The 24,273-nt window shown below is 30.9% G+C and overlaps 1 protein-coding gene across 5 annotated transcripts in view; it reads left to right on the top strand.

Annotated features, from left to right (window-relative positions):
* The window catches only part of LOC148235285 (uncharacterized), an 86,054-nt gene that overhangs the window by 48,182 nt on the left and 13,599 nt on the right, over window positions 1-24,273 (top strand). Inside the window, exon 1 of one of the 5 annotated variants that reach the window (XM_088186771.1) lies at window positions 21,742-22,049. The exons of the other annotated variants lie outside the window; for them this stretch is intronic. Within the exon in view, the coding sequence (XP_088042897.1) occupies window positions 22,044-22,049 (6 nt within the window). The 5' untranslated portion in view covers window positions 21,742-22,043. Of the gene's footprint in view, window positions 1-21,741; window positions 22,050-24,273 lie in introns of those variants that run through there. 5 annotated transcript variants of the gene reach the window in all.

The following is a 24,273-nucleotide window of genomic DNA, read 5'->3' on the forward strand; positions in this document are numbered from 1 at the left end:
TTCCTTTATGTCCAAAATAATTGTTTTTTCATGTGGTCTGTTCAGTTTGAGTATATTGCGTTAATATGTCGTTATCTTCTTGCAATTTAGCTTTGATTGATTTACGCAAATTTAAAGATATATTCCATTATCGTTAGGCGTATGTCTGCGCATGTGGATGGAGACCTCACACAAACATTTAAATTTGAATGATATTGAAGTTTTCGCAAAAATTTTTCTCTGAAGATCAGGTTTAACTCTTATACTTCGGAGTTCGTATAGAAGAAAGCGGCTGCTTCCTTAGTTATCTTAGTTACTACTTAACGTAGCTTCGCTTAGTGCAAGTTTGGCTGAACTCTCGTTTGTTATAGAAGCTTAGAAGTATCTTTTGAAGTTAGGAGAGGTAGTTTGCTCTTTTGTACATACGACCGCCTGGCCAATGCGATGCTTCGCATCAGAAACATACCGTGTTCTTGTCTATTACTCATTTGATAAGAATGGACTTTGCGCAACGGTCATAATTCAAATAGATTTAGAATTATTTTTTATTGCAAAAGTGCATACTCTTATGTTTTTAATCTGCCCAAATAGCTGATCGGCACGTGTGCTTGCTTAACGCTGGCGTGACAAATACTCGTTCTTAGCAACTCGCAAATAAATATAGTATTTAGTTTTATCGTGATTGTAGTGATTCGAAAAATATAAATTTTGCTATAAAAACATATTATGTCTCAAAAGTATCTTGATTATTCAGACCGCTAAATCCCCATTTAATCATCATAATCGACGATTCACTATATTATAACATATTATTATTTATATTACACGTTCAAAAATTCAAAATTCAGTTGATTTTATTATTGAGATTTTCATATATTACAATAACGACGCCATTAGGTTAAACAATGAAGGTTTATAACCTCACGCAAAATAATGAGCGCTCGGCCGTGAGCTAACGAACACAAGGAAATATTTAGTGCTTCTTATGTTACATACGGTAATTATAATACATAATAGATTATCGATGCTTGATTGACTTGAATGAAAATAAAAAAGAACATTGTTCGGTATTACCCCACTCCCTCTTTTCGTTTGCTAATTATTATAATTAATGTTTCTATCAATTATAATATTATTGGCTACTTCGAGAGATTACATATGGATGATTGGTAATTTTTCGGCTTATCAATCACCGAGACTTATGGAGGTCACACGTCTTCTCTTTGACCTCTCAGAGGTGAAGGTCTGACCAGACCTGACCATCAAAATGTGGAACAAAAACACCTGATTCGTCAGCCAATTATGCGCTGGACACGTTATACAATGCCTAATCGCTTCGGGATAAGTTTCAGATTTAGATGAAGAGGTCTGCGTTGCTTAGTCACGCCGCGGGGAGCTAACGAAAATCGACGGGTAAAATAAATTATATTATGAAAAAATAAATCAGTCAGTTACGATAGAGGAATAGCTGTCAGAGTAGATTTCAAATAATCGATAATACTGTGTTGTTGTTTTTTCGTTTTTCTTTTCCTCTTCTTATTTAGCGTCGCGTGTTAACGCGTTTTTAATCGAGGCGCGAGGTTAGCGTCACGCCGTTTTTGACAGATGCGTTTTTAAACGGAAACAAAGACGCGAGTTTTCTGACCATATACCATGTGATGACTATGTTGAAATATTACTTAAATATACATATTATTATAATTTAAAGTCTTCCGTTTGTTGTACAATAATAATAATTTATTTCAAAGTAAATAATTTTATTTTACTATAGATCATTTTTTATATCAGTTCAGTTAAAAAATTGAGATGATTTTTTTTTGTAAATCGTTGTTTTAAATAAAAACGAAAAATAAACTAATTAAACTTGTCCCCTAAATTTATCGATGTATAATATATATTATGAGTAATTTTCTCCCATTATGCTGTTCTAGTTTTCTTGATTTTTAATGCCATGTTAGAGGTTTTAACCCTTTGGAGTCCTTTGTCCATATGTATTGGACAAATATTTTTTACTGGCAGCTCTTATGTCAATAACGTCTGGATATTTTTCTCAACTTATTTATTTTATTAAAATAAAATAAATAAGTTAATAAAACGCATTTTAAATATTTAATTTATTATATAAATATCTTTATTGTAACAAAAGAAGTAATTAACAAAATAATTCTTATAAATAATAAACTTTTAAAATATAATAAGAATAATATTAGTAAATTTCTTGAATTAATATTAATTAAATTTCATTAAAATATATAAATAATATGTTTATAAAAAACAAATTCAAAAAAATTAAAAGTCTAGTAATTAATAAATAAGTCAATATAATTTAAAAAAATATTTAATATTTCTTTAATTAATATAAAACTATATCTATTTTAAATACATAATTTAACTTCTAAAGTTAATTCTGCCAATATAAAATTTAATTCCTATAATATACACCAAAAGATAATATATAATATAAAAAAAATATTTTTTATTTTATTATTTTATTTAATTATTGAATTAAATATAATCATTCATGGTTGAACTTAACGTGGTCAAGATCATGGTTAAGAACCCAATACTGAAAATTGTGTTTTTATCTACGTTGACTTTTGGACGATGCGCCCTTGGCTATCAGATTAATAATAAGCAACTAATATAAACACATGTATTTTCCTATCGTAAATTGTTCGTATTGTTACAAAAACATTGGACTCATGCCTGTTACGTTACAGCGGTAGATTTAAAACAATAATAATCGGCATCAATGTCCTCTTTTTGTCACGCTTGGAGAATTGCCAGGTTTGCCAGATGGCCAAAAGGAAAATGAAATTAAATCAAATTGCGTGCCGCGTCCACGTCGGTTCGACCGTTTAGTATGATTGCATCTTTGAGGTCACGACTGTGTCCCTTTGACCCTAGTCTACACAATACATCTGTGTTCTTTGTCGTGTACCATAATCGCCATCGTTGCGAATCCGCTATACGACAGTCAGGGGCACATTGTGTGATTTACGCCGGGGTTAAGTTTCATTTGCGTTCGTGACGTGCTTTTATGGCACACGTCTGAAGTTATTGATTCAATATAAATGATAGGTTTCACTTGATTTGTACTCAAAATAACGCTATGATGATTATTATTAACATTCTTTGCATGTGATAAAAAATCACAAATGCGTAAACATTGTAACGGTTAGAATGAATTTGATACATTTGTCTCTAAAGAACACGTTTTTTGTTAATCGCATTTAAACGCGTGTCAGACTAATATTTTAATTAAAACCATTTATTGCGCCGAAAAAAATATTTTAGCGTCATATCGCTAGACCTTATTTTTATCGGTGAGCTAAAATGCGCATATAAAAAACGGTTTAGTTTTTTGTCACATTTTGTATTTTGTATAAGTTGTATTTATTAGGTACAGATAAAATGGAAAGAAAGAGAATTTTAAAATAAATGATTATAGGTAAGATAAGATATTGTAGGTTTTGATTTGTCTTCGTCCTTGTCATCAAAACTAACAAACTGCTAGTTTTGTTAATTTTATTACATTGTCTAGACTTTTCATTTAAAAAGATATAAAAAACAATTTTATTACTTTTTTATGATTATTTTACCAAACTATGCTATAAAGTACTTATTCTTGCAATAAATATAAAATAATAATGAGCTAGGGTAGAAAACGTAATTTTGTCTGGTACAAAAACTAAATAATCACGGTGACGTCTTAATTCTATGCTATAATTATTTTTTGCAGAAATGTACATTTTTTCTATATATTATTTTTTACATATGCTTTTGACGCGTAGCTATTGTATATTAATTATTCTTCTTTGAAAAATATCACGCAACATTTTTTTATAAAAAATGTTGCGTGATATTTTTTTTTAAATATTTCATTTAATCACAAAATTGCTATAATTTACAATATTAATCTTGTTAAGATATCCTAATCATTAATTATGATATCTTAACATGATTATTAATTAATTGAAAATGAAATTCTGTGACATATTTTGACATTGAAAGACAATTGTATATAAATCTTCTGAGGTCGAGAAAATCTAAAATCGACTGCACTCTCTTTAATTCTATTTGAATCATCCGCATTGCTGTTTTTATGTCATTATTGAACAATAGAAACAGCAATGGACCCAATATGAATCCTTGCGGTACTACAGTAGATGCCTTATATCGTTCTGAAAATGAGTTTACGACGAACTTATATCTATCGTAGTTATTTGAGAATAGGTGAAGCTTCATGAAACTTTCAGAAAACCAGAAATTATATAAAGAGCCTTTTTAACATATCTGTATATAACGTCCAGTCGTACACCAGAGACCAATGTTCTCGAAACAGAGTTAAAAATATAGTAAAAAAGCAAAGCGGAATGCAAATTTTATATAGCAATACAATAATATTTTTAATTTTAATCACTTACAACTAATATTGTGAGTAAAATATTAAAAAAATGTTGTACTAATTTTGGACAGAAATATTTTTTTAATAACATACATTGCATATCAATGTATGTTATTAATCAAACATTAAAAAAATAAAAATGAGTATTTTACAAATGAAAAATTGTTAAAAGCAGAAATAATTGACTAAAATTATGACAAAAATCTGAAAAACTGTAACATAAATGCAAGAAAAAATAACTTGTTTTAAAATATGTAATTAGACAGTAAACATTATGTATTATTTTAATAAATATTATTACTCTTATGAAGACATACAGATTCATATATTCGGTTCATATTTTTTTATATTTCATGGTTATTTTATAGCAACGTGTATTTTTTTTAATAAGTTTTATTTTTATTACAGGTATGAATCAGTACTTTTTAAGATAATCACCATTAAAACATTGTATGTACGTATTACAAATAACTTTATTTATTAGTTTATTAAATATAAAATAATTTGATGTATCTACTTTTGCTTTAACCTAGTTTTTGATAGTAAATATAATTTAGATACATATTATATTGGTAATGTAGGTTTTTATTAGCTACTAAATGGTACAAATTTGCTTTATAAATTTACAATAATTTATATTTACGTGACAATGATTTATTTTAAATATTGGCTGTAGTTTTGGAGAGAAGTTCACGGATAGTGCTGGATGGCCAAAATATCAGCTGTTCGGCTCGCGTTCCAAAAGGGTTGATCTTGGCTCGGTTCTTGCTGTGGTGGATGCTCTTTGCGGACGTCTAGGGGTTCTGCGACAGGATAAAGTTCCAGGCAGGTGTCTCGGAAGTTTTCGCTGGCGTAGGGTGGACTTTGGTGAGGCTGCTTGCTCCCGTGCCGATGTGATTTGTTCTTGTATGGAAACTCCAACCCCTTATATAGTGGACTTCCGTCAATATTATTGCGCAATATCGTCCTGCTTCCCACGGTTTTTGTTCCTCACGCAAGTGTAATTTTTCTCACGATATCGTCTCCCTTGCAAAATGCAATATTCTTCATCCTGGATTTTATTATAAAATAATCCGTGACGTATTAAAAGTAAGATGTCGTTTCCCTTTTTGCGTGGGATTGTCGGTTTCAGACTAGTTTGTTTATTTTTAATCTAGGAAGACGTAAAATGTTATTGCTTTGTATGCAAATTCCCCTAATTTTTGGTCGCACTAGATTAGCAGATCCGTGTGTGGGCGAGGGGTCAATTAGATATGGGAAACTGTTTCATCGCATTGTCTCAAGAATATTTTAATTAAGGCGACTAATTTTTTGTATCGCTGTTCCAGAAAGCTCCCCTATTTCTTTGTCGCGCTTGATTGTCGGGGTTGATTAGATATGGGAAACTATTTTATTCCTCGATTCCATATCTAAATGTGACCGTAAATATGTGGTCCCCACAGTAATATGCACTGTTAAAATCACAAAGAATAGGCTAACTTATATATTTATGTATATGTACTTACATATGTATAATTGTGATTTATTCTCAAATTATTACAATAAAATACAAAATGATAAAATATACTTTCTTGAGAAGTCATATAAATCGCTATTTGTTAAAAATTAAATTTATAATAATATTTAGATTCACAGCTGCATTCAAAGCAGGTAGTGAGAAAAGAGATTTTCAATATTTTGATAGAATTACCATCGTAGTTCTTTGAAAATGTTGCATACGCGACATCCATATGCAGCATTAGTAGTCATAAAAATAAAAAATATTCTATGACAAAAACACTATTCAAGTTATAGAATAATTTGAATGATTTAAAAAAATGAAAAAAAATATTTTTTGAACTAAAACTTTCACTTTTTCATATAAATGGGCAAATAATGGTGCCTTATTTAAATTTTATTAAAAATAAGTAGGTGTATTATTTATGATTGATTATAGTCAAGTCACACATATTCATAAACAATGATGCTTTCATTGCGAAAATGTGCTATAAATCTTACATTGAATTGAACAACAGAGCCTCTCGAGCTTAACATATAAATACAGAATGAAAAATAAATAACTATTCAATTCCTTAAGATAACCATAAATATTATGCGATGATCAACTATTATAACTGTAAACCAAACAGCACATGGCGTACGTACAAAACCATACGATCGAGGCGAATGCGCACTATGGTCGTTGCGGCGACATCCACCACATGTCGTGCGTGAAAATTCAAATCCATGGTAATTCCATCGTCTCTACAGATTAGTCAGATTGCAGATTGCGACCGATATTGATTTACACTGTCGTGGCAAATTATGGCGTGTCATGCGACGCATCGGAGCGATGGGAAAACTGCATCGCCTTTATGCGCGCGGTTGCGCCACGAGGCTCAATCAGAAAATTGTTCTGACTGTTGTTAGAAGTTCTCCGGTCCTAAATTTGACATATTGGAATTTGCAGTTTGAAGTTCTCACGCGAAAATCGCCTTAAGCGATACGTATGGGATGAAATTTAGATGCTGGTTTGAGGTACATATGAGACGTTGCACGCAATGGGCATATTTCCTAAATTTATAGCTCCATCAGTGTGTATTTATGACATATATTTGTTATAAACTGTTAAAATATCACGATACATACTCTATGTTATTTGTTTATTGATCACATATAAAGATCTTTGTCTATTTTCATAGTAAAAACACAAATAATATGCATATAAAATCAGCTTAGCTTATTTTTTAAATATTATAGTTATTAAAATTAATAGATTAATAGATCCAACCGTTGCATAAATAACTTGCAGTATAATCAAAGCAGTAAAATTTAGCCCACGGGTGAATCTAAAGGGCCGAATCGAAAATTGCCCATTGTTATTCACTATACTTGTTTGCGCCTTTGGCTATTCTTGATGACTATGCAAATCTTCAGTCAGTGTCGCCCATCCTTCTGATATCGATCTTTTTAGAAACACTGGACTTTGAATCAGGTCCAGTTAGGAATGTGGAAAATTGCGATTAAAGTTGCGATGTCAATTGTCGTCGTTCGCACGGTCCGACCGTGGAAATGTGTCGTTGCGACATCGATGCAATTTTGATCGACTTTGTCACGAGCAGCGACTCTCAAAGTGTTGCCTGAATGAATATGATGGACTGTACTGCGAAGGCGTAATACGTACCTTTTGCGTTGCGAAGAGCAAAAATTACAGAACCGAGATGCAGTTTATCATTATGTATATTCATGTTGTTTTATTAAAGTTGCCATATTGTAGTTAGTAGGATTTTACATTTTTTATTTATATTTATGTTTTACAGAGTTGTGGAAATGCTCTAAGGTCATTACGATTCATAAAAAAGGTGGCAAGTCTCACATTGACCATAACAGGCGTTGATTTCAGCACCTACAAAATTATTTGAAATTGTATTGCAAACATTTTTAATCATTGTAGGCGTATGCTTCTCGAGCAGCCACAAGGTTTCCGTCAATCTCGATCCACTGTCACTAATCTTATGGTTTTGTTCTAACTTTATTGGACTCTGGTGTACAAGTGATTTAGAAAAGGCATTCTTTAAAGTTAATCATGCTTTAGTTATGAAAAAAATATATAATTTCGGGTTTTCCGAAGGTCTTATAAACCTATTCTCAAATTAATTGACCGATAGATATCAGTTCATCAAGTACAAAAACTCTTTTTCAGAACGATATGAGACATCTATTGGAGTACCTCAAAAATCCAACTTGGGTCCATCGCTGTTTCTATGCTTCATTAATGACATAGAAATAGCAATGCATCATTCAATTTTTTTATTATATGCAGATGACTTGAAAATTTTCAAGAAAATGCAAGTCAATTTCGGATTCCTTCGACCTGCAGGAAGATCTCAATTCTTTATGGAAGTGGGCTTGTTATAATAGATTGCCTTTCAGTGTAAAGAAATGTCATAAGGTCGTCAAAACCGGCGGAATATTCCTATCATCTCGGGGGATTTATTCTAGATAGGTCTTTCTTTACTGTGGCTTTCGAGGAACGTTGGAAATTTAACCAGCACATTGCAGAGACTCACAGCATATCGTTAAATATGCTCGGTTTTATCTTAAGAAATGCGCGCTACTTCAATAATACGCTTGCGCACTCTTTATGATGCTGTAATACGCAGCATACTAGAAACTAGCTCTATTATTTGGATTCCAGGCGTAATGAGTCAATGTAATGAATGGAAACTGGAAAAAGTACAGCGTAAATTCCTTCGATATTTATACTTGAGTATTATCCGTTCTTTTATTCTGGGAGCACTTGGATACATTTCTTTGTCAACTCGCAGAAGTGTTTTAGACAACCCTTTGTTGCTCGAGCAGCTCCAAATGTGGGCTCCGGAAGGTGGTTATTGTTCTTAGTCGCGTCCAATGTTCTTGTCTGTAGAGTCTAGAACTAGAGCACCTGTCAACTCTTCTCTGGCAAAAGTCGTTCGTCTGCTCAATACTGTGCATAGAGATATTGACATTTTCTCGTGCACATATGGGGTTTTGGTGCAATTTGTGTGTGACAATGCACACCTGTTGAGTTGATCTGTTATTTTATCTTGTTTTCGTGTTTTTACTCATATGTGTATGTGTGTATTTATTTTAAGCATAACAAATTATGATAAACGTATTACATTGTATTCAAAATATATTGTAAGACATGTTCTTGACTTTCGATCATAACTTTACACATAAATATTTACACATAATATCAATCAAAACTTAAATATTTAAGCGATAATAATAGTTTCCACAAATTATGGCATAAATTTTATTGAACAGTAAAAATCCTGTTATATGTTCAACTAACAGGGACGCTGATGAAAATTCATCAGATTACGATTATTAACGTCCATTTCATATCACAAATTATAGGCGATTAATACTGCACACAAATAAACCAAAACGCTACACATTCCTCTGAAATTGCATCGCTTCTATTTAGAACAGATTTGATTAAACATTTTGATAATTACACCGACAGATTCGTTGCTATAACGGTTTGCCAGCACAATTCCGACTAGCGGTCTTAGTGGATCTTAATCTACCGATATCAAATTTGCAATGCTCTAAAATAAATTAAGTTTCATTATCAGCAGATGTTATCAGCGGGTTTGACAGGCGGCCCATTATTGTTGCAACCGAGAGGTCGATCTTTCTCAGACGTGTGCAGTGTGTTTAAAAAAAGTATGTAAGCGGCGGGTTGTTTATTCCATTATAAGATTTATTTATAAACACGGACCCGCACAAAAGCTTTATTGTCGGAAAGCTTGTAAAAGCACGAGCGTTCGAGTATAACAAATTGTTGTCCAGACGAATTTTCTTTTTTACGACTCTCTCGACTAAATGGAACGAGGTTTTACAGCGTTCAAATTTATCGGCAGTAAATTTATATGGTCATGTGCAGGGTGTGCCAGAAAAGCATGAAGCATCGAGGCACAATAAAGGGGAATGTGTTCAATATGATATATGAGTTACATGACCACGAAAATGCATTTCAAAAAAAAGGTCATTGAAAGTCTATATATTGCTTATTGTGACATTATTAAGCACTATATTTCGAATCCCATGTACTATGCCTCCGTAATGCTTTCTCCCGGGTGGACCTCTATAAACAAAACCTTCTTGTCTGTTTAATGGAACATTTGTTATTATTTCGACGCGTGTTTCAAAGATTATACAATACACTGTTTAGTGACGTAGGATTATATGCAGAATTTTTGGGGATTATTTTTTATGGTTTTGCTGTTGTTTTTATCTGGTTTTTTGATGTTTTAATATAATGATCTTTTCGAGGGTATGTTACCTGAATTAAAATAACTTATGTTAGAGTTTCCACAAAATGTTTTTTTTAGTTTTTGGTTATAAAATTCCTCGTTTTTATTACTTGTGTCTTGGTAATAGCATACAGAATTATTTAATTATTTGTAATTGTATTATTATGATTGATTATGATACTAAATTATTGGTTCTAGAAATATAATTATTGATACTTTATTTAGTCCAAAATTCGCGATGTAAGTTTGCCTTAAATTTTTTTATTTTAGGATTTGAGAACCCTAGGGGTGTGACTTCGTAGTCAGTGAGACACTTAGTGGAATCTAGTTTTATTGCATTCAATTTACATATGTTGCGACAGACAATAAATTGCGAGATTTTTTCTCCGAGCAGTGGTGTAGAAGCTGGCGGAAGTATGATGTCAGTGGAGTTCTGATTGGTCTTGCAGCGACAGTATATTCTCCAAGCGGTGGTGGAAAAGCTGGTGGCTGGATGTGGGCATCAATGATCGTATGTTGTCCGCGGGTGGCAGGCGTCTGCTGGTTTCTTAATGTCTGCTGGTGACTACCTTCCAAGTAGTCACCAGCTTGCTAACCAATCACAAATATGCAGCGATCATCCAGTCGCTTCTTAGAACGGCGAAATATGTATACGCCTTTAGAAAGCGACATTCGCTTGATGGGCATTGTTCAAGGTCGTATTGCATTACAACGGGAATCTTGTGGATCGGATGATTTATTATATCCATAACCGTTTCGCAACAAAGAAATATTCTCTCAATATTTACTGTAAAAACAAACTTTTATGCGATTTTTTTCTGGTCGTAATGAGGGCTGTGTGGATGATCATTTTGATCACAGTAAATTAACGCATTTTGAGAATAATACCCTTTTAAACGCATGCATCTGTGTGTAGTCGCCATAATATTAACCCCAAATTTAGATAGAGCCCCAATATTAACCCCAAATTTAGTTACTATTTTTCTTCTAGCACATTTTTTTTGTAAATGAAAAAATATATTGGACTTCACTTCATGTATGTAAATGTTGCTTATAAAAAAACTAATGACAGATTAAAAATTATGGCATATTTTTACATATAATTCTTGTTATTGAATCTTTCTTGCGATAATATGTAATCAAATTCAATTTAATGGCAGCGAAATAATGCATATAGCTACGTAGCCTTAAATAGTTTTAATTTATGATATTAAATCATAAAAATTAAATTAAAGGCGCTGAAAATAATAAATTTATTTATATCAAACCTAAATTACCACTATCTAAGAATGACATTTAGACCATATTTTAAACAATTATGAGCATTGAATTGCTTATACAAATTTTTTTTTAAAATGGCTAAGATAAGTAGCAAAAAAAATTGTTCCGCGTACACCTTACATTAAATGTACTAGTCTTATTTAGATAAAATCTAAATAATAATAATTGGCATCATGGATACCACCAAAATTAAATTATTGCATCTAATTGTTTTTTTTAAATTTTATTTAGTTCTGAAATTATTCTATAATGAAAGCTCAGTTTTTAGCTCGGATAATATATAAAAAGCTCCATAAAAATAAACTAATATAAACTTTATTTTTCATGTATTATAGTTTTTGATATATTGTCTTCCTCACAATCGACATATGTATCTCATATACATAGACTCAATCCTTCATTAATCACCAGTTGACATCATTAATAGATACGCCTCTGCGTGTATACATATGTATGTATTATACATATATGTAGTGATATTAATACACACTGGTATCAAACTGCTATAAAGTTTAATAGTGAATCTAGTTAGAATTGGCCGCCTCGGGGCAGCAAAGACTGGTTAGGTCGTCTCCATCTCGGATCATCAGCTCAACAAGGACGACTTATTCGCATACCTTTCCCGACTCCCAATAAATTCTTCAAGGGTTACTTACTCGGCTACGGCTATCCGGCGATCTCGTCGCCCCGAAGGACAAGCACTATGTTTTAATTAGAGTCGCACTATTGTGCTCTCAGATAAGTCGCGAAATGCTCTCCAATTAAACTGCGTGCAAGATCCTTTGATCGAAAGATCGAAATCTAGTAGTACATATTTATGAAGCGGCAGATAGCTTAGAAGCTACAGTATTTGCTAGCTTTGGAAATTATTCGTGTGTTCTTTTAGATGTTGAAATTGCACGAGCCTCATATTTTAATCGTTAATCGATTCATAAATTTCACCGATTATTAAAAGCCTATTAAGTCACCATTCCACCTACTCGTAACGTAATTGATATACAAAATTTCCCTTTCAAATAAACGAAACACAACTTTGCTGCGTCGCATATACCTACATATACCTGCGACAACCCAAGTAGGTGGTCGCGCCTAGTTTCAGTTCACGCAATGTACTAAAGCGAAAGCCCATCTACCGACTTAGACCCAAAAATCAAAACTAAAGCAGAGTTGTCAACAATGTTAAAAAATGTTTAAATGCCATCTATGCACTATTTCTTTACTCGTCCGTAAAAAGGCAGTCACACTAGCCTAAATAGCTTGGTTAAAAACATTATTGCGCAATGCGTGAGAATTAAAGGAATAATAATTTATTAAATCAGTAATGAGCTGTAGCTATATATCTTCTCGAGAAATATATTAGACGAAACGATGTATTCTAAAAAAATATAACCATAAAGTATTATACTCGATATAGGTATTATTAATGTATGTACATACATTATGTACTAATTTAAATATTACATGAGACACGTCATGTTTGTATATATATTTTTTATGATATTATTAAAATTCATTGATGAAGCTTAGTCCCCTCAGGCAATTTTTAGATCTATATTTTTTGCCTAGTACGCTTTGGTATAGTGATGTAATTTGTAATAAAATATTGATTTACATCTGTAAAACACATAATGTTGGACATCTTGGAATGGAGTCGGCAATCTTTAAAATACTTTAGAACATTTCTGCTGAAATATAATTGATTAGGCTTAAAATGAAATAAATTCTATACTAGATTTTATGTTCCATGTATAGAAATTTTCGCATTAAATAAATTTTCTTTTATTTATTTATCGTGAACCTTCCTTAACGTTAGCTCAATGCAATGAAGTTACAACCAAGTAAACACAATCAACTGCTAAGTAAATAATGAGACACCAGAAATCTAGTTTAATGATTGTCAATTATTTTTATAGCTTTTTTTAAAAAGGGTTTTTTCAATTTAAAATGACCAATAAATTTATATAAATTTTAAGTATTGCCTGGCGATCATTTGTAGGGTATAAATTGTTTATGCGATCAATTGACGTGGTGGTAAACTGCTAGTGATTAATTGCTAGCGGTGAATTACTGGTGATATATTTTCCTAGATTAATTTATTTAATTGTTTTTCCTTTTGATTTCTTAGAATTTAGACATTTTATCTATTTAATATATATATGTCTTTTTAAAGTTCCTATTTATTGTTATCAGAAAAAAGAGAAGAGTTCATATTTTAAATAAATATTTATTAATTAGTTATTGTATTTATTATTATTATTGAATTACATTTATCGGATTATTAATTAATACATTTCTAAGTAACTGATTTAAATGTTATTTTGTATCTAGTTAAAGTGTCTGTTTTTAAGTTTTTATGTATAATCGGGTTAAAGATAAACCGTGGAGCAATTTCGTCATTCGTAAAGAGAAGTTTTGTAGGATTTGTAGCGTTTTACATTTTTTTTCTTGTAACATTTTTGCATATATTTTAATGTTTTTTGCAATATTCAAGTGTAATCTTAACAAAATATTAGTAAAAATCTCACAAAATGTAATTGAATATATAACAGAAAAAAAAACACGCGCTAGTAAAAACTTTTATACAGAAAAATTTAGTTTTTTTGAATACAAAATCTTCAGCTTTGAACTCTAAATACTTAGCTTATCTTTAAAGAAAAATCTTGAACAATTTAATTATTTTATGTAGTAGTTTTATTGCATTAACAAATACTTTTAAATCGTGTTAGTTTGTCACAAGAACTCCTCTCAAACGGTGAACAGTAGCCACGTTATATTTGCACATGTCATTCAAGCTGGCTTGTGCTAAACTTTCAACTTTTAAATTTTTACTTAAAAGTTTAGCTTAACAAACATATGCTATACTGCAATACATGTGAATGAAACTTAACAGTAAATCCATACTTTCACTGTCTCAACTGTTGCTTTGAATTTGTTCTACCGTAGTAAACCCATGTCTCATTGGAAGTAGTCTTGATATTTTTATGCTTTTATATAAAAATATTAAGATCAGGTTCATAACGAAGCAGATAATCGGACGACGTCTGAACACATCGCTGATTTTTTTGATATTCCTAACTCATTTTAAACCTGTTTATAGGAGATACACACAGCTTTCATTTTTCTCGTGTATCAAACAGATGATTTTTTCAGCTGTAACAAACGCTGATATGACCATCTTCAATGCTTTTCATGTTTGTATTCAGCTGCTCATTGTTGACTATTGTGCACGAGGGCCAAGATGTTCATAAAATTATGGAAACAAACACATTTTAAATCAACCGTCAGACAATCATTGCTCTAAATGTTTTGCACCTTTTCATAAGAGATGCTTTGAGCCTCTTAATTTTTCTCGAGTCCTAATTCGTCGATCTGTCATAATAATAGTATAAATCAAGGCAATGTTTTCTTTGGTAACAGTTTTAGGTCTTCCACTATGATGGTCATCTTTAGTGTTTTTTCTCCCATGTTCAAATGTAGCTGCCTACTTTTTAACTATTGTGTATAAAGACGTGTTTGATTTAGTGATAAAAAAGTCCATTTACTTCACAAAATACCACATCAAATTTTGCAGAGATACTAATGATAGTTTAAATAACCTCACGAAAATAATTGTTGTGAATAATTTTCTCTCGTTGTTATTAAATAAGGAAACAGTTCATCTTAATATAGATTGGCTCTAATTACTATTCAAATCAATTGTAACTGGACTTTGCTATGATTTACAAATTTGTTATTGTTTTGAATCAATGCTGCGTTATTAGAAACTCTCAACCGTGCAAATCATATTTTCGTGCGATGATCTTCACCAAAAAAATTACACACACACAACGTATCCCAGTTATTACAGAGTTATTATATCATATTTTTTGCACTTCACATACGTATAATAAAAATTCACAATGTGGTCATCGCTCCAGCGTATTCTTCACATACTAATATTTTTTTATCCACCAACATGGTACACCACTTGACCTGGCTAACGAGTAATGGCACAGGTATTTAGACACGGTCGCTCCAACATCACGATTGCAGGATTGTAATCAAGGATATTTATTTGTTTTTTGCAATCCCAGCTATATACGTACATATGTGATAAATAAACCTCTCGTGAAGCAGGTGCTCGGTGGAGGCACGAAGTGTGATATCACCGCTTACGCGGCGATGTTTTCACTTTTCATGCTGTGAATGCTTATTTTTTAACATAAACAATAATAATGCGTGTTTTGATTATGTTGTAAGTGAAGATAAGGAAGTTTTAATCGATGTCATTGAGCTTTATGGAAATCGTACACAGGTCTCATAGTGTAATGATTAGTTAGCACTCTAGACTTTGAATCCAACGATCCGAGTTCAAATTTCAGAGGGACCTTGTTTTTTGTTTGTAAATTGTTTGTCAAGGTGTGATAAGATGCTTGTTAAACATAGTTTTAAACATGTACTGAAAAATCAATGATCTTAAAAAAATGATAACCAGAAATTTATATTTTAATTAATTTCCAAAAATATAGATCATAAAATTATTTTATATCTGTAGTGGTCCAGCGCTCCATTTTTATGTTTATTACCCCCACCTATAATAGATTTTGTATTTTGTCCCTTTCGGTGGGACAGCCAAATACAAAAGGGTGGCAGTTTTGAAACAGATTTCCGTTTGAATGGAAATCCCGAATAGAAGTGTTATTATTTTTCAACACATGTTTGCCCTATACATACATGACGAGTTCTTTGATTTAATATATGAAAAGTTTTTCTCACGGTGGTTTACCGTTTTAACATATTAGACGTTTAAATCCCATATTTGTATATATAACTTTCCGAGTTGTTTTATCACATTAGTTTATGAAATAATAGCATTATATTTAAATAATTGAAAAGTAAATATTTTTTAATATTTTATTTATTTATTTAATTCTGATAATTCGGGACAAAATCAGACCATTTTATCAATATTATTTGTTAGCCGTAACGGTGGTTCAAAAACCAGTATGATCAGTGATGTAATTCTATGGAATGTGTATCCGAGGCTTAATGTCAGTTTGACCGTATCCTTTGTATTTGGAACCGACCTTATTGAGTGTTCTTAAACCGTTTAATGAATTTACACCCAGATTCAAATCGCTTATAAAAATCAAAGTTATAGAGGAAGTGGTTAATAAACTCTTAAGAATTAGTAGTAAGTCCAACGTTACTTCAAGTACTTGATCCTCTGATTAATATCCATATTATAGAGCGGAACCAGACTCTTTGTTATTGTTTAAAACATATTTTATTATATTGTTTTGTGCTTGTAATGTACGGTAGATTTTAAATAGGTATGATTCAATACGGCTGCGATTATTTATTTTGCATAACATATATCCTGGCTAATTATTTATTATTTATTTTATTTTATTAATTTATTTAGCTTAATAGCTAATCTTTACATCTAACAAATTTAGTAAACATATATAAAAATATATAAAAAATACATAACAGATAGAAAAAATAAAAATATACAATAATAAAGTCTTAATATTATAATTTATTTCTACATGTACGAAGGTGTTTTTTTATTCCATTTATGAAACCCGTTATATTTTTTCTGTTTCGGATTTCTCTTGGAAGACTATTATATAAATCAAAACCTCCGTACATAATTCCCCTAGCCGTACTCGTTTTCTTATACTTAATTATCTTAAAATTTTCTCTATTTCTAGTATTATATTTATGTACATCTTTATTTCTTATTAAATACTTATTAAAATATTTTGGTAATATATTATTTTCTAACTTATATATAAATAATAAAACATTCATACTCAATATTTCTTGAACATTCAACCATTCTAATCTATCAATCATACTTTTACAATTAGTTAATCTATTTTTATTTAAAATTACTCTCATTGCCCTATTTTGTAATTTTTGCAACATTTGTTTATCTAATTTATTTAACATATTTAATAGTGTTGCACAATAATTAAAATGGGGCAATATTATACTATTATAAATTATTTTTTTTGTATTTATACTTAATATATTTCTTAATCTAGATAATAAACCTATTTTTCTACTAATTTTTTTTAATATGTAATTAAAATGTTTTTTAAAATTTAATTTTGTATCAACAATTACTCCTAAATATTTTATATTATCCACTATTTCTATACTAGAGTTATTTATTACTATTTTGGTACTATTATCTAAAACATTTTTATAATTAATAAACATACATTTAGTTTTATTCTCATTTAATTTAAGTACATTATTCTTTAACCATATTTCTAATATACTTAATTCATTATTTAAATTATTTACAATTTCTTTAATGTTATCACCTATGCAATACATTAATGTGTCATCCGCAAATAGATGAATTTTGCATTTTTTCACGTTATTAACTATATCATTAATATACAAAACAAATAACAATGGTCCCAATTTAGACCCTTGTGGTACTCCATAAGACACTAATTTCTCTTCAGAATATACATTATTTATTTTAACTTTTTGTTTTCTTTTATATAAGTAATTATTAAACCATCTTAAAACTATATCACTTATACCTATACTCTCCAATTTCTTTAACATTATTTTTCTGTCTATTGTTTCGAAGGCTCTCTTGAAATCCAAGAAAACTGCTCCAATGATTTTGTTTGTATCCTTAGCCAACAGCCAATCATTTATCACTACTTGTAATGCAGTTTCAGTGGAATGCTTTTCTCTGAATCCCGATTGTTGTTCACATATTATGTTTTGAGAAGTAATAAATTCCTTTAATTGTTTGATTACTACTTCTTCTATTATTTTTTCTATACACGGTAGCATGTTGATTGGTCTCATTTCTTCAACTTTTTTACTATTTTTTATTTTAGGTATATGTATGTTATGCAAAAAAAATCTGTTTAAAATTTTATTTTGATTAAATCATTTATATAATAATTATATCAACCCTATATTATTTAATATAAACCCAAAATTAAGGGTTAATATTTTTATTTATTTATAAAAATATACATTTAAAATTTTGAAAGCATTTAAAAAAATATCAAATTATAATATAGTAGCAAAACTTTTGTATCAATCAATATTTTTTTAATTTGAGTGAATCTAATTGTGCTGGTGTTAATTTTTATTTTCGTCAGACATACGAAGTAACTACAAAAAACAGTATTTCCATTGTAATACTTCTAATTTATTGTTTATTGTGTTTCCACACTCAACCAAACAATCATCCATTGTTGGTTAGATTAACAGCTCTTAGAGTTTGCTCTTGGCATTCGATTGAAATTTACATGGCAAATAACTTAAATGAATAAAATCGTAATGGCACACCTCCTTTTTTAATTGAACTGGATTATTTAATGGTAATACCGTAATTTTTATTAATCGTGCTTTTATTTTAAGTATCCGTTTTGCATAATCAATGATTTTATAGTCCATATAAAATTAAGTAACCCACGAAGAATCGAACCTGAGATTCTTATCTATCCATTTGCAATTAAGTATTTAGCCGACGCATATCCAATTAAATCAGGATAAAATATGTACCTGATTTAACTCAATGTTTTTATTATTATTCAAGGATTCTATGAATTCAAAACCTACACTAACTATGTAGCTCCTAATTTTTAATTGCTAGACAAAAAAAATAGACAGGTTCTAGACAAAGACATGAGATGAGGGTAGTCGTTATTCTTGAATGCGTATCAAGCGTCGATGTTAACATAAAAGCTCTCGCGGGCTTTTTTCATATAAATAATACAAAAAATGATATAGTGCCCGATGCAAGAAAACTTGCCAAGGCCGCGGAGATGCGCAGACATTTACTAGGCCTATACCTAGCGCTCGTCTTGGACAGGTTCAAGGCACTCTGAGACCTCACACATACACACAGGGTCGATTATTAAAACGATTAATATAAATCGAGAGGCAAGAAATGTGTGTGTAAAATATAAATGTAATACGTAACAAATTGATAAGAATTTGTAAGGGTTTATAATTAACGTACAAGCCCAAAGCCAGCGCGGTTCATTGTGATAATTATACGTTTATTAATAGTGAAATGAGATACGAGTTAATATTCAATGCTTTATGGCAATTCAATGGACGATTGTTACATGTGTAAGATTGGTTTTTGCATTGTTAGTAAATAAGGTTTAAAAATTAAATAGCAATTTATTTGTTACATAAAAATGCAATACAGTCAATACTATAACAATATTACTACTACGAGAGTATTAATCAAAGTTTATTCAAACCGAATTTTGGTCAATAGGAGGGCGTAAAAAACAATTATCCCTTCTCAGAAGTCAAAAATTCACGTCAAAAGCAATAAAATCGTGTCGGCGCCGTCGCAATGGGAACGCTCGGTAACGAGCGTTCCCATTGCGACGGCGACGGCATGATTTTATTGCTTTTGACGTGAATTTTTGACTTCTGAGAAGGGATAATTGTTTTTTACGCTCTCCTATTGGTCGAAATTCGGTTTATATGTTCCTCATTATATTTGTAATATAATTATAAAAATCGTAGTCCGAACGCCAGATTACGATCGTAATTGTCTTTTGGGCAAAATTCAGTTTATTTGATTCTCACTCGTAATATTGTAATTAAAAGTCTTGATAATCGAGCGTTTTTACTGCGATGGCATGATTTTATTGATTTTGATCTGGACTGGAAATTCACTATATGGCAACACTGAGTAGCAAAAATTAATTAAAATATTTTTTAATATCGTATTAAAATATTTCGCATAACATATGATTTCAGAAAATATGTCACAATTGTGGCTAATTTTTATATTTATTTGCAGCATATAAAGGGCTAACTCGTACATATTATTATTTATTCAAGAAATTATATTATGACTGCACTGTACTCTCTGGAAGTTGGCCAAGGTTGGCCAAGGACGGAGAATATAGTGGGTTACTTCGGTCGAGTTCGGTTCTGCCCGCTCTAAAATTTCTCGGAAGTTGTCTGAGGTTACCTAGAACTGAAGGCAAAGTGGGGGTAATTCAGTCGACTTGGCCAGCTTCGAGCGCTTCCGAACATTGTCGGCATTATTTCCGAGTCAAAGGGACCGAAGTCGGAGCTGCTCTTTCGAGCGCAAGCGGTGAGATATTTCCCCTTTGCTCTCTCGCGTGTTAAGTGACGAGAGTGAGAGAGATAATGATATGGTGTTTCGCTAACTGAGATAGAACAAATAACTCGGCTCAATTTCAGAATGCGCGTAGGCGTCCTATGGTTAACACGCATGTCGAGCGCTGCATCGTAGTCAAATCATAATACCACATGCTTATCGGGGACTTCAACAGACTCTTACTGACATCTTATTTAGGGACCAAAAGGGATTAATTATATTTTTTATAGTATATTCTTCTAACAGATATCGTTATTATATTTTTTTCATATAAAATTAAATAATTAAAAAATAATTACTGGTACTCGATTTTGTTAAGAAAATTGTTTCGAATATCATTATGTATTTTCCTAGATCGGTTTACATAAATGTCACACCATAACGAATTCTCATTTAGAATCGATGGCGACAAATTCTAGGATAGTCACACATGTAGTGTTCGTATTCTGAAGTACAATGTCTTATGGCATTTTGCAAAAGCCGACAAAGATTTTGCGTAAATTGTATATTTACGACCGAAAAGTTTTCATTGATATTGTATTGGTGAGTGCCCACACAAGTTTTTATAATTATCAGTAGCGTAATTTCAATAATTGCGATTATTTGGCACTTTTATCGATCGCGCGCAAATATGCCGGCTGTACGTGACAGAGGCCGCCGTCCGGACATTGTCGCTTACTCGAAGTCGTAGATCTCGGCCGACTTCAGTTGTAACTTCGGTTCGGACAACTTCCAGAGAATGTAGTGCAGTTATTACGGTGTTAAAAAATATAAAATGCCATTTTTGTCATGAGGCCCGGAATCATTGTTTTCGCTCTCAGTGGCCCTGACTATATAGCATAAACTAATAATAAATTAAATTGTCTATTATTATTAACTCAGATCTAAAAATGAGATGATTATTTATGACTTATTTTATTATTATTTAATGGGCATCATCGATAGATGTCGTCGTAATATTATTCTGTATCTTTGAAGAGAAATGTTTAGTTGGGTAATCTGATGGGTATACATTATTGTACAAATGTTTATACAACTTAACCGAAGATTAATTGTTTTTACTTATCCATTCAATAATAGGTACTTGAATCTATTTTTTGTAGCTATGTAGACGTCACGCTACATTGTTCAATGTTTCGAAGCAAAGTGTTGACCAGAATGTATTTTTTATAGTTGAATAGAAGTCGTGACTTGGCAGAGACGAATCTGAAACGAGATCGCAGTGTCAGGAAGAGTGACATGGGTGACTCTTGTTGCATATTTTAAATTCTTCTCGGTCAGACGTGTTTTGAGTAAGAGTATTTTTCGCGAGATTCGCTGGAGCGTGTAACGTTACTAATTACAGTGGTCCAGTGCGTTGATCTTACGAGAGAACTCATTAAATCACGGTATGGCGCACATAATTTCACACGAAAGGCGTGAAGATCAAGGAAAATTGGAAATGGCACTAATTTGATGAAGTTCGTAGCGTATGACTGTATGTATCAAATCAACCTATCATATATAATTTTCTTAATCAGTCACAGTCACAGCATCATATAATTCATCATTTAATATATCCGCATATGGCACATAAAACAACTAGAGATCAAATGAGCAGCATTAAAGCTATTAATGAATAAGTTTTTTATGTATATAAATTTAATATTTATTGACTATAGTTAGTTCCTTTCTGATTCGTTTAATTATGTATATGTGTACTTGTATATATACATTTTAATCGAATATATATATACTTGGGTAGGATAATTGATTCTATAGGTACAAATTCCTGATAGTTTTTTCAATTTATAAATAATAAACAATAATATAACAATCGATACATAAATAGCAATACAATAGACAATTAAAATATGTTCTTATCATAATGACATAAATATCAAAATGATGTAATATTGTTTAATTTTCATATTAACACAATCTGTGTGTTAAAATATATAATTCAACAATATATACTACCTATATATGTACATAGCTCATTTCATTGTGTATATATTTTTTGCTTCTCATTCTTCTACAACGACCGTGAACTAAGAACCTGAAGAAGACTTTGATATTAACAGAAGATAATTTAGCATAATATGGCACGCGATAAAGTGTAATATTATTATATATTATTACTATAATAGGATATAATTCAACTAAAATACTACAGTGACGCATTTCAATTAATTACGTGATTTGATCAAATAAAAATTTTACGTTACATCACTATAAAGTAATGACTCATCTTCCAATCGGAATCACGAACTGCCTGAAACTATGGGAATAGTTCACAATCTAATTATTGAACCGGATCGATCGTGAATCGTCTCTGGCACGAATCGCAAATGAAACCCAAGAGTTTTCACGGATTTTGCCGTTCCGGATTAGATTATTTGTATTGCTGAAATTTTTAATAAAAAATATTTTTAGATAATTTTAAAGGCTTATTCTTGTAAATTATTAATACTAAAGGTATACATTAAAAACACTAGGACATTTATTGTCATTATATTTTGTGGTAATCGTACAAATCAATTTCTAACCGCATGTTTCATATTGCTTTTGAGAACTAACGAAGGACAGACTTTGAAACGTTGCTATTTTTTCTTTTGAAACATTTCATGCGGTACCCATTTATCCATTTTTTACATTTCCTAGACATGTACATATATGTTGTGAAAAAGTTGCAAAAGAAACAATTTTTTCAATCGTTTCTTATTAACAGCAGTCTTTCATTGGAGTTATTTTTAAGGTTAATATCACCAGTACAAAATTTCTCTGACTAGTAGTACCTTCGCCTAATACCAAATTAATATTTCTCGCGGCTTTAGCCGCATTGTGTTTCAATTTATAACTAGTATAAAAAATACATGTCAATCTTAAATCTTAAGCAAAATACACAAAAAAACACAAATACAAATATATGGTTATTTACTACAAACATTTTCTTTCAATCGCGGTTCGTCATCGACTATGTAAAAATTGGTTACTTATATGAAACAACCTAAAACTTTGCTATAACTAGTCTTAACAATGTTTTATTAACTTGATTACTTTTCTCTAAGAGTCGTTGATTCAGGTTAGTTTTGCTTGGTACGAACACTCCTGTATTCCAAGTCGGAAGCGAAGTGATAAATATGTGTAAAATTAAGTGTTTGGAGAAAGTGATTCAATACGGTAGTGTTCTGGCTTATATACCCTTGTGAATTAGAGGAAAGCATGATTTATTACGTTACCATGTTTTATATTAGTAAATTGCAGACGTCGGAAATCTATGAAATATTTAATTCGGGGATGTTAATCGGAGCTGTTAATGGTCGAGAAATAAAAATCGTTTCTTAGAATATCCATGGGACTCTTTTAGCATGTATTTTGCTACAAATTTTGTGTCAACTATCTCAAGTGGTTTCGACAATGTTTTTAAAATGAAATTGAAATAAAAATGTTTTTATATATTTATTATGTAATTTGTTTACGAAAAATCTTTTATACAGTTCCTAGTAGTTTTTTATTATCATTAAAAGTCGTGATTGATTTTTCGTTAGAGTTCTTGCATGTTTTATTTGATCAATCTATTTCCTCAAGGATTTTTGTAAGCACCCCTCGATGTTTCTGTATTGCCGTATTACAGAAGTTTTTACTATCTTATTTTATAATAATAACATCTAAATGGATTTGGAATAAATGTATATATAATAGCAATGGATATAAGTATA

The sequence above is a fragment of the Plectrocnemia conspersa genome, unplaced genomic scaffold, assembly GCF_051122295.1.
Source record: "Plectrocnemia conspersa isolate PC_06_02 unplaced genomic scaffold, ASM5112229v1 ptg000005l, whole genome shotgun sequence".
In the NCBI taxonomy this organism is placed as follows: Eukaryota; Metazoa; Arthropoda; class Insecta; order Trichoptera; family Polycentropodidae; genus Plectrocnemia; species Plectrocnemia conspersa.